Source organism: Triticum aestivum, chromosome 1D, assembly GCF_018294505.1.
Source record: "Triticum aestivum cultivar Chinese Spring chromosome 1D, IWGSC CS RefSeq v2.1, whole genome shotgun sequence".
Taxonomy (NCBI): Eukaryota; Viridiplantae; Streptophyta; class Magnoliopsida; order Poales; family Poaceae; genus Triticum; species Triticum aestivum.
The window spans coordinates 239,755,756-239,767,593 of record NC_057796.1 but is presented as its reverse complement, the minus strand read 5'-3'; the positions used below and the strand labels follow the sequence as shown (position 1 = coordinate 239,767,593).

Here is an 11,838-nt window from a genome sequence, read left to right as displayed (position 1 = left end):
CTCCTCAGCGGTGTCGAAGGTGCCGAGAATGAGGCGTTTCTCGCCAAACCAGATCTCGGAGGAGAAGGCGCCGGAGCGGCGCTCGCGGACTCCACGTAGTCCGAAGCGCCCAGGCAGCGCATCGACATGGTGACGCAGAGGCGGCGAGGCTAGTGAGAGGGGGCGAGACGAGTGGGCGGCGGACAGAGTATGAAGGTAGCGCCTTCTTAATAACGAGCGCCGGCCACGGCGCGCCAAAACCAGCGCGCTGGAGCGCTAAAACCAACGCGCCGATTTCCCCCCACGCGCTGGAGCGCTAAAACCAGGGCGACGATATGGCCGCTGGCATGATCTATATGCGCGCGGTCATGAAATGGATCGACGAATTGGGCGCACTGCCGGTCTAAATCTAAAAGGGAACTAACACCGGGCAGGCGGCCGACCCAAACGCGTCCGTTTGGGACGGCCGTTGGAAGAACGAATCGGACGGGTGACGACCGAAATCAGTCGGTAGATTTGTGGCAGCCGCCTGTTCGATCAGTTTCTTAAACTACTGTTGGCCATTTTTACCAGTCTCGCCGGTCACGTGGGCCCGTGGTCGTCAAGCGGACGAGAGACGAAACCGGGATAAGCCTTGGGAGGATAAGAAAGTCTATGATCCCTTCTATCTCCCCCCTTCCCCGTCACCACGCCGCGCGCGCCGCACACGTACGTACAGACCCACCACCCCCTCTCTCTTCTCCTCTCAGCCACGCACCCGCTCTCCCCGCATTGCATTGACATGGTCTCGTCTTGCCTCGCCTCGCCGGCCACCGCGCGCGGCGGGTCTGCTCCACGTCTGCAGCTTCAGCCGAGGGGGTGCCGCGTGACGTGCTTGGCCGACGCGGGGGGAGCCGGGAGCGGCGGCCGCGCCAAGGCCGTGGGAGGGTTCGCGTGCGGCTTGCTCGCAGCCTGGGCCGTCGCGTCAGCCCCCAGCCCGGTCATCGCCGCCGGCCAGGTTGGTGGTTTCCTCCGTCTCCACCACGGGCATTGTGCGATTCGAATCATCTCCTTATTTATTGAGAGGAAATTTGTAGAACCCGACGACCGCTAGTCGCTGGCGCAAATAGACTCGCGTCGCGTTTTCCTAGGATTTGGTGGCAGATTAGGGGAAGTCGCCATTTCAGATGGAATTTTGATCTCTCTAAAATGATACCACCTTGGCTTATGCTCAAATTCCATAGTGGGAAATTTATTAGGTTTCACTTTTATTAGGACAATTGCTTTCTAAATACTGGGTTTAATTATCCATACAAATGGTACTCTTGAACAACTGTTGGAGGTTAGCGAAAGAATAGTGATAGTCTGAAGAGAAAATGGTATTGGTTTTGGAGAAAATAATAGTGGTTTAATTAACCTGAAGGTGAAGGCTTAAATAATTTTGAGTACTTTTTAGAAGGGAGGCTTAAGACGATCCCGACTTTTGATTAACGAAGCCATCAACCAGCCAGGGATTACACAGCACCAAGCAACATCGGCTGAAAGATACTCCCTACGTCTGGAAATACTTGTCGGAGAAATGAATGTATCTAGACGCATTTTAGTTCTAAATACATCCATTTTTACCCATTTCTACGAAAAGTATTTCCGGACGGAGGGAGTACAAGGGAGCTGACTGATCAGCTTAGAGCACAACACACACTACAAACAAACGAAGAAAAAACAGAGAGAGCACTGCGAGTAATGTCAAAGCCCGCTGCACTTTGGCACCAAAGAACAGATAAAAGCAGAAGAAGCTTCAAGGATCAGCTTGCAGTCTGAAAGAATTGTCTACAAGCCAGATTCATGGGACTGAAAACACCCAATCCAACAACTGCCTTCTCTATCGCCGAAGAGGAACCCCATCCCCTCGCCTAGGATCGAAGGCGCCGCACTGTCGGACCGTAGAGGCGCTCAACCAAGAGCTAGAACAGATGCTGGCCTTGAATCTAGAGCAGCCATTGTGCACAGCCATCTTCCGTGGGAAGCGCATGCACGCGTGCGCACACAGATACACACACCAGCCGCATCGCCGCCGCCCCTGGTCGACCGAAAACATAGGGAAAGCCACTGGGAAGAATCGTCAAAGAATGAAGCTGCAGAATCACATAGGCGCAGCTAGGAATATCTGAGTATTGAGGCACAGACGCACAGACCGCAGAACAAAGCTCAGGCATCCACAGCGCCAGCCACGTTGCTGCCACCGGGAAGGGAAACCCTATCTCCCTCCACCCAAGCTCGAAGGCGTCGCACTGGCGGGACACAGCCACGCTCCTGGCCACTGAAGAACACCACTCCAAAGATAAGTGGTGGACTTGCTGGACCTATGAACCTCCATTAATTTGCTGCCGCTCGGACTCGACAACCACCGAGCCAACCAACTGCATCACCACTCACCCAAAGAACCAAAACTTCCCCAGACGGTGCCTCCATGGAGGTCATGACTCACAAGGCGCCGCCGCCCAACCCGAGGCGGGTTTTTGGGCTTTTGCCCAGGAATTGGGATGGGGGCGAAGAAAAGAGACCTCGCCAGAGCCTCCAGGGAGGAAGGCGGCTCACTTGTGCATCGCTGCCGCCATCACCGCAGCAGCCAACCAAGGGTTTCCCCCTCCTCTCAAGCCTACACAACCAACACTCCTCCTTTTCCGTATCCGGCGACCGATGGCCGCTAATAGGCAAAGCCGGCGGGGGGAGTGAGCTAAGGGGGAGATGACTTTGCAAAGGAATGAAGCAACGAGAACCTCACCGCCACCTTCATCGGCTTCCGCACCTGCTTGCCTAGCGACCACCTCGGGTGGCGGCAAGGGAGGGTGAGGGTGGAGGGGGCGCCGCCGCCGGGGAAACCCTAGTCGCCCCTGAGTCACCCTCGGGAGGACGACGCGAGGGCCCCCGAAGCGTCCAGGAGGTCATAACAGAGTACTACACTTACCACAGTATGTAAATGTAATGTGCACTACTGCAATTTTGTTACTTATCAAGAGCTCTGTTGTATTTGTTACACTATCTTGTACTCCAAAAATAAGGCGTATAAGTTGTCATAAGTAAAGGTTTTCTGAGTTTGACCAGGTTTATAGAATAGAATGTCAATATCTACAACACCGAATAAATACGTTATGAAAATATATTTCATGGTGAAACTATTGATGTTGATTTGCTATTGTAGGTATTGATAATTTTGTACTCCCTCTGATCCATATTACTTGGTGCAGCTTTAGTACAACTACACTTGGTCAAACTTATAAAACTTTGACTTAAGGCAAGCCTTAATGTCTTATATTTCGGGACAGAGGGATTATATGTTAATTTGGGGTTGCATTTGCATCAAAACTCAGTTACTGATACAACTCTAGAGAAGCGGAAAATACCATCTGTTTTAGAAATCATCGTCTTGTTGCATACTTTAATCAGATTAACTGATTATGGCCTGGCAATTTTCACTGTAGGAATACGTCATATATGCTGATGCCTTTTATGTTGTGAAGCCACATTTCATCTAAAAATCACTGTCATATCTATTAGAGAAGTGCACTTCATTTTACAATCCTACAAGTTTAACCTGAATATGTAGTCGTCAGTTTGGCACTATAGTACTGTTCTTGAAAACTGCCTTCTTGCATTAGAGCTTAACTTCCTTTCTCCATGGTTTTAGGTCCTCTTTGATTCAAAGGATTTTCATAGGAATAGTGGAGGATTAGAATCCTTAAGAATTATTTCTTGTTAGTTTTTTAATTCGTTGGACTGGATCCCATAGGAATTTGTCCCAAGGAATCCAGTACACTACATTTCAAAGGAAATTTTTACATCCACTCCAAACTCATGTAAATAATTTTTTTTTTCCTATGGTAGAATCAAAGACACTTTGATGCGAACAAAACCCTGTACGATCCGGGTGGACATGCCACTGCAATCCGACGTTCTCCTTTTTTCTATATATATTCTGAGATAGTTTGTCGAGTAGGAAAAGTTCTCTGAGATTGCATTGTTCCCTGTTTGCTTTGGTTGTTAGAGGTTGCCTCCACTATCAACAGATCCGAACAGATGCGAGGCTGCATTTGTTGGGAACACAATTGGTCAGGCAAATGGGGTGTATGACAAGGTGCTTGATCTCCGGTTCTGTGATTTCACAAATGATAAAAATAATCTTAAAGGCAAGACTCTCTCTGCGGCTTTGATGTCAGGCGCAAAGTTTGATGGTGCTGACTTGACAGAAGTTGTCATGTCCAAGGCCTATGCTGTTGGTGCAAGTTTCAAAGGTAACAGAAACAGAAGTACACACCTTAATCGTTTTTTACCACACTGCATTATTCATTGTTGCATTGCTTCCAAATACTTGACCCTTTCAGATGTACCTTTGCATTGACCATGGCTACATTGCATAGACAGGGTGTAAAATGCTTGTGTTATTCACCACACTGAGTTGTTGCAGTTGCTCCCAAATAGACCATTTTCAGATCTACCTTTGTGTCATCATGCTACAATATGAACATAAAGATAAACGTTTGTCTTTGAAATGCTTTTAGGCACAAACTTCACAAACGCAGTGATAGACCGTGCCAATTTTGGAAAAGCCGACCTCGAAGGTGCAATCTTCAAGAACACCGTCTTGTCGGGATCAACCTTTGATGAAGCTAATATGAAGGACGTCGATTTTGAGGACACACTCATTGGCTACATTGACCTTCAGAAGCTTTGCAGAAACACCAGCATCAACGAAGACACAAGATTGGAGTTGGGATGCAGGTGATTCAATCACAGCTGCACTTATGGCAGCACCGACGTCCATCGTCCGGTAAAGATTAGTAAGTCAGGTCTGTATAGAGCACCAGATGGCAGCATCGATGTATACCGTAAATATCATACCATAGCTGCACTTGATCTGTGCAAACACAACTTACAGCAAAGGAAGAACCTTATGCACTTCATATTTTTGTTTACATATAGATATTGTTCACAATTCAGCAACAGCATGCCATCACTGATGATGCATGCGTGCTTTATTCCAAATCCACACATGATTTGATGAGGCCCTACTGTACTTTATATGTGCGCTTGCTTGACAACATCAACATTATTCGCCTTCCCTTGGGTTTGGCTCCTGCATGCCATGCTCGCACGCGCACCCTAGTATAACATGGCCCCTACAAGGGCCGATGCTACTCACCGACAGTGCGCAATATATACCTAGATGCACCATCTAAAATGGCCGGCAGCCTCGCCGGCCAGGCACCTGCCGGCGAGGTCGGTCTTTAATTGTCTTTAGCTCGAGATTGCGCGGGTGGCCCTTGTTCCGGCGATCGGCTTCATTCGGTGTCGTCGTTGTTGCCGGAGTCAATGACGCAGGTCTCCACACCGCCGGTCATCCAGAGGAACCACGCGTAGCTGCTCCGGTGGTGGCTGCTGTCCGGCTCCTCGTCGATGGCGCTGGTGAACATGTCCTCCGCGCCGGCCAGGTCGCCGCGGGCTTGCCAGAGGAAGACCGCGTACCTCCGCATCGCCTCGCCGTCGGGCGGCTCGATGGCCACCGCACGCTTGAAGTAGTCCTCCGCCCTGCAGTGATCACCGAGGTCGATCGAGACGGCGGGTAAGGACCATGACACGTACGTACAAATTAAACAGCTGCATCTTAGCGGAATGCATGAGAATCAATGTTCAAGACCATGGCGGCGTATTTACCTGTCGAGATCCTTGTCGAACTCGTAGAGGAGCTGAGCGTAGTTGGAGAGGATGAGCGAGTTGGCCTCGGAGGTGGCGATGATCCGCTCGTACGTGGCCTTCCGTATGCCGGCGCGGGCGGTGTCGATGGCCTCCTGCTCGTCGTCGTTGACGCCCAGCGGCATGTCTTCGTCGTCGTCATGATGGATGCCGATCCTGGCCCAGAGCTCCTTCTCCATTTCCATCCCCACCAGCATCGTCAGATCGTCTGCCTCCTCCGCGTCTTCGCTGTTGTCGTCGTCGTCATCGACGGCGGCGGCGGGTTTGGCCTTGCTGTCCGACTCCTCGATCTCCTTGGCCCTCATCCGCTCCATCTCCATCTCCACAGCCGTGCCGAGGCAGGACGCGACGATACCGAGCAGTCCCACGGCGAGGTCGGGCGACTCGAAGTGCACCTTCTGGAAGACCCACGCCACGGCATCCCCGGCGCCGCGCGCCGCGCCAGAGGCTCCCCCGACCGCCGCGCCCTGCACGGCCTCCACCGCGGCGGCGAGCGCGGCCACCGCGCACCCTGCCGCGCTCGTCGCCCGCGGCACCCCACGCGCCTGCGCCGCCATCTTCCTCTTGGCCTGGATCGCCCGCAGCGACGCTGGCACCGCGGCCATCGACGGGGGCGGCTGCTGGTCGTCCCTGCCGCACGCCGCGACGCAGAACCGGGCCTTCCTCCTGTCCCCGAAGGGCGAGGCAGCCGTCCCGAAGGCCACCGACCGGGGGCTCTTGGGCATGCCAACCATGCTCGCCGCCGCCATCCTCTCGACGAGATAGGCTAGGAACGAGGCCCTCCCAAACACGGCCGGCGTTTGTTAGTCCGGATCCAAGAACCTCCCACCCAAGGCGGTGCGGAATGGAGATCGATCTGCGAGGTTGGGGAGCGCGGCAATGGCGGGGCATATAAAGGCCCCTCCCTGGCCGTTGGCCCCGTGTGCCACGCTGGGAAACCCAAAGCCGGTGCCCCCGCGTGGCCCGCACGCCTCGGCCTGCTGGGGGGAGGTGTCCGGTTCTCCATGCGTGCCTTGCGCCAGTTCAGCTCTGGTTAATTTCGTCCGGGGAGAGGAAAGGGCTCCATCGGCCGCGCGGCGCTCTCGGCGCTTTGCCCGCGCCACGGCGTGATCGATCACCAGCTACGCGCCACGGGCGCGCGCGCTGGCGTCCAACCTGGGAGGCTCGCTTTGCCGATGCGTGCGGTGCGAGTGGAGTGAGCTAGCTGCTGGAGTGGCAGGAGACCGCACGTCCGCACACCATTCTGCGAAGGTGACAAGGGCCGAGGGAGCGTTTGTTGTTCTGTTGCGCATGTGCGGCTTTGCGTGGCTGCCGTATCTTGGGTGCTAGCTACTTGTCACAATCTTCTAAAAAAAAGCTAGTACTTGTCACATGTGCAGCAGTTGAGAAGAAGAAAATATCTGTCAACTTTTCTTGAACTTTTTTTTTCTCTTGAACTTGACAGTGAAGAAAACGCGAAAGCGTTTTAACTTAGGCCTTCCTCTGTGTGTTCGGTGCCACAACTCTGAAAAGTATGCCACGCACACGACGATGCCAGATAAAATATATTTAGCACCGCCCGCACACTGTGAAAGAATTAGGCATCGGCTGGAGGTCAAACTCATACATATAAACTAGTATATATATCAGCGACGGTTGCCCCACTACCAGCGACTTGTTCCTGGCTCACAGCCGGTTCTTCCCATGAGTGACAGGCTTAGTTTATTGCTTTGTTGGTTGTGGCATCGGAGCAAGTAGATGCTCCGGTTCCTTGAAAAAAAATTATGGCACTAGCTGGACAATGGAGGGCATCGGTGCCAAATGAATCAAAAGTGAATTTGGCATCGCTTTTAGCCTACATAGTGGAGGGCCTTATAACATGGTGTGGCGGAGGGTTTTGGGTACATATGCGGCGTGGAAAGATAGCATACCAAACTGTTACGTACATGGTACCTCCATGTATTAGTCTTAGGGGCGAAGGTAGATTTCAGGTAGTTCATTTGAGAAAGGAACTTATGTCATAAGCTATAAGGTCGCCACCGCTCAACGTCTAGATTAGGATAAAGATCCAATGGCGTTGATTTTCCTCCATCACGAGGCTGGCAGCCACTGTGGCTAGGGGTGGAATTTGAGCCGAGTCCAGCCAACTCATCTCAACTCGCTAGAGCTCGTTTAAATAACAAGCTACCTCGGCTCGACTTGTTAATCTAATAACTTTGGATCAAAGCTTGACTTGACTCATGTAAAATGTAAACAAACAGTTGTAGTTTCCACATATAAAAAAAGATTGCCGCCTCTCATTATCATTAACTCACAGGAGAGAGGAGGATAGAAGGGGAATGTAGGATGTCGGTGTTGATACTTGCTAGAGAAGGGTTTTGGGTACATATGCGGAGTGGAAAGATAGCAATATATAACATACCATACTGTTGCGTACATGGCGCCTTCATGTAGGAGCGAAGGTAGATTTTAGGTAGTTCATTTCAGAAAGGAACTTCTATCAGAAGCAATAAGGTCGCCCTTGCTTAGCTATTTTTTCAATTTAGCATCAGTCGATCTTTCCTAAAGGAAAATGTCTAGGTCAATGGCGTTGATTTTCCTCCATTATGAGATGAGCGGACACTGCGGTAGGGGCGGAATTCGAGCCGAGTCGAACCAACTCAGCTCGACTCGCTAGAGCTCGTCTAAATGACGAGCTAGCACGGCTCGACTTGTTAATATAACGATCTCGGATCATATCTTGGCTTGTCTCATGTAAAATATAAACAAACAATGGTTTGTTAGAATACTCTTTGTGCTTCACTCATAACTTTTGAGCTAGGCAGTTGCTCTAGTCCTTCACTTATATCTTTTAGAGCACGCCAGTGGTTATATTTTAAAGAAATAGTTGTATTCGCATGCTTCACTTATATCATTTTGAGAGTTTGATAATAGTAATGGCAATATGCACGGGTTATGAAATTGGTCCTATGTTAGGTATTCAAGAGGGATATAATAATAACTTTTATGTAGATCACTGAAATATGATAAATTTGATTTCTTGCAATAGTTTCGCGATATAAAGATGGTATTATGTGGAAGGTACTAGTGAATGATTGTGGTTTAGTAAGAATATCGGTGTTAAGGTTTGTGATTCCTGAAGCATGCATGTATAGTCTCTCGTTATGCTAAGAAGTTAGAGCATGGTTTAATATTGAGTGTCTTCCTTTGCGTGAAGGTCGGGGGCGCGTGATGGTTAACTCCTACCAACCTCCCCCCTAGGGGCATGCGTAGTAGTACTTTGCTACGAGGGCTAATAGACTTTCACAATAAGTATGTGAGTTCTTTATGACTAATGTGAGTCCATGGATTATACCCACTTTCACCTTTCTGCAATTTGCTAGCCTCTTCGGTACCGTGCATTACCCTTTCTCACCTCGAGATGTGGTGCAAATGTTGCCGGTGCATCCAACCCCCGTGATATATATGATACGCTCTATCACACATAAGACTCCTTATATCTTCCTCAAAACAGCCACCATACCTACCTATTATTGCATTTCCATAGCCATTCTAAGATATATTGCCATGCAACTTCCACTGTTCTGTTATTATGACACACACCCTCATTGTCATATTGCTTTGCATGATCATAGTTGACATAGTATTTGTGGCTCGGCCACCGTTCATCATTTTTTATACATGTTACGCTAGATCATTGCACATCTTGGTATACTGCTAGCGGCATTCAGGCACAACGGATTCTTGAAACATCGGAGTGTATTACGAGACATCTTGTAATAACAAGAGCAACTGGAATATGATGTAAGAACGACAGTTGTATGTAGTCATTCATAGGGGTTGACAGTGGAAGGGAATTGCAAAAACGATGAGCACATGTTCTCGGGAGAACATCGGAGAGTATCGTCGAAGTCTTCTGGTGAAGCAGGCGATCATCTGGAATGAAGGGGCTCTCCGGAGGAAGTGGTTACGCGATCCTAGAGTCAGAGTTAGCAAAATCATTTAACCCGAATAGAGCAGAGATCAGACTCCCAGAGTAAAGACGAGAAATAAAAGATCCTAATACCATCCAATTGCGATGTGGTCCCGTAAGCCACACAGCCATGTTAGTAAAAGTTTTTCAATGACTAGACTCAACTTCGGCCAAGGAGTTGGAAAGGGGGATTCCTACAAGCAGTCGGATCTGATACCAACTTGTGACGCCCCCGATTCAATCGTACACTAATCATACACGCAAATGTGTACGATCAAGATCAGGGACTCACGGTAAGATATCACAACACAACTCTATACACAAATTAAAACAATACAACCTTTATATTACAAGCTAGGGGCCTCGAGGGATCGAATACATAAGCTCGAATACAAACGAGTCAGCGGAAGCAACAATATCTGAGTACAGACATAAGTTAAACAAGTTTGCCTTAAGAACGCTAGCACAAAAGTATCAACGATCGAAAAGGTAAGGCCTCCTGCCCGGGAGCCTCCTAACTACTCCTGGTCGTCGGCGGTCTCCACGTAGTAGTAAGCACCCTCGGGGTAGTAGTAGTCATCGGTGGTGGCATCTGGCTCCTGGGATCCGTCATCTGATCACAGCAATTGGGTATGCGGAAAAAGGGGTAGCAAAGCAACGTGAGTACTCATCCAAAGTACTCGCAAGACTTATATCAGAACTATTATAAGTATGCATCGGTATCAAAGGGGTGGGCTATATCTATGGACTGAACTACAGAATGCCAGGAGAGAAAGGAAAGTCTAGCCTATCGAAGACCAACATCTTCAAGCATCTTGCAGCATCAGAAGAGATAAGAGTAACATAGTATAATAGTAGTAAGTGTGTTGTAATCCCAAAGCCATCATATCCATCTCTTATGCCTCAACATCCAGTTCTAGTTGTATCGATCGGGATACAACTTCGAGCGTCCGTTACCGTGGACACAGCTATTCGAATAGATCAATCCTCCCTGCAGGGGTGCACAAACTTACCCAACACACTCGATCAACTCCGGCTGGACACACCATCAGGTCATGACCGGCCTCGGGCGACCAACACACCGCAGTCCTACCTAGGCTCAACAGAGAGGCCAGCACGCCGGTCTACATCCTAAGCGCGTAGGGGTCTTGGGCCCATCGCCGTTGCACTCCTGCATGTTGCATACGCGGCTGGTGAGTAGACCTGGCAACCTCCATTACAAAGGCAGGTGCTTACGCGGTCCATCCCGGCGCGCGGCACTCAGTGCTGACGTTTGGAAAGCTTCGGCTGATACATATGACGCAGAGTGCCCATACTTATTCCCGCGTGGTGGTCAGTGCGAAAAAGGCCAGAGGCCTACTCGGATCATATATCCAAACCGTTAGTGCCTTGGTAGCATGCGGTAATGATCAATGATCCATGATATGTGGTCCCGTCACCCCATCTCACGGACTTGCGGATAGGGCTAAGAATGTCCGGCTGCGCCGCATGGAAAACTCGTGGGTATCCTCCAGATCAACCCGACTACACATCAACTCGCGGGTACACTCACGGTCAACCCGACTTCACTTTCCTCTCACGGGTACCCCTCGGGGCCGACCCTGAAGGAAATATGCCCTAGAGGCAATAATAAAGTTGTTATTTATATTTCCTTATATCATGATAAATGTTTATTATTCATGCTAGAATTATATTAACCGGAAACTTAGTACATGTGTGAATACATAGACAAAACAGAGTGTCCCTAGTATGCCTCTACTTGACTAGCTCGTTAATAAAAGATGGTTATGTTTCCTGACCATAGACATGTGTTGTCATTTGATGAACGGGATCACGTCATTAGAGAATGATGTGATGGAAAAGACCCATCCGTTAGCTTAGAATAATGATCGTTTAGTTTTATTGCTATTGCTTTCATCATGACTTATACATGTTCCTCTGACTATGAGATTATGCAACTCCCGAATGCCGGAGGAACACCTTGTGTGCTATCAAACGTCAAAACGTAACTGGGTGATTATAAATATGCTCTACAGATGTCTCCGAAGGTGTTTGTTGGGTTGGCATAGATCGAGATTAGGATTTGTCACTCCGTGTATCGGAGAGGTATCTCTGGGCCCTCTCGGTAATGCACATCACTATAAGCCTTGCAAGCAATGTGACTAATGAGTTAGTCA

The 11,838-nt window shown here is 49.6% G+C and overlaps 2 protein-coding genes across 2 annotated transcripts; one reads left to right on the top strand and one right to left on the bottom strand.

Moving 5' to 3' along the window:
- The first annotated feature begins 652 nt into the window (after positions 1–652).
- LOC123181212 (thylakoid lumenal 17.4 kDa protein, chloroplastic) lies at positions 653–4,837 on the top strand. The gene is made up of 3 exons (XM_044593470.1): positions 653–976; positions 4,004–4,250; positions 4,518–4,837. The coding sequence occupies exons 1-3, from the start codon at positions 761–763 to the stop codon at positions 4,739–4,741; spliced, it is 687 nt and encodes a 228-aa protein (XP_044449405.1). The 5' UTR covers positions 653–760; the 3' UTR covers positions 4,742–4,837.
- A 51-nt stretch (positions 4,838–4,888) lies between these two features.
- On the bottom strand, positions 4,889–6,702 carry LOC123181211 (uncharacterized). Its single transcript, XM_044593469.1, has 2 exons — positions 5,671–6,702; positions 4,889–5,544 (listed from the first exon to the last, which is right to left on the bottom strand). Exons 1-2 carry the CDS (start codon positions 6,456–6,458, stop codon positions 5,298–5,300), a joined length of 1,035 nt encoding a protein of 344 aa, XP_044449404.1. The 5' UTR covers positions 6,459–6,702; the 3' UTR covers positions 4,889–5,297.
- Positions 6,703–11,838: the final 5,136 nt, after the last annotated feature.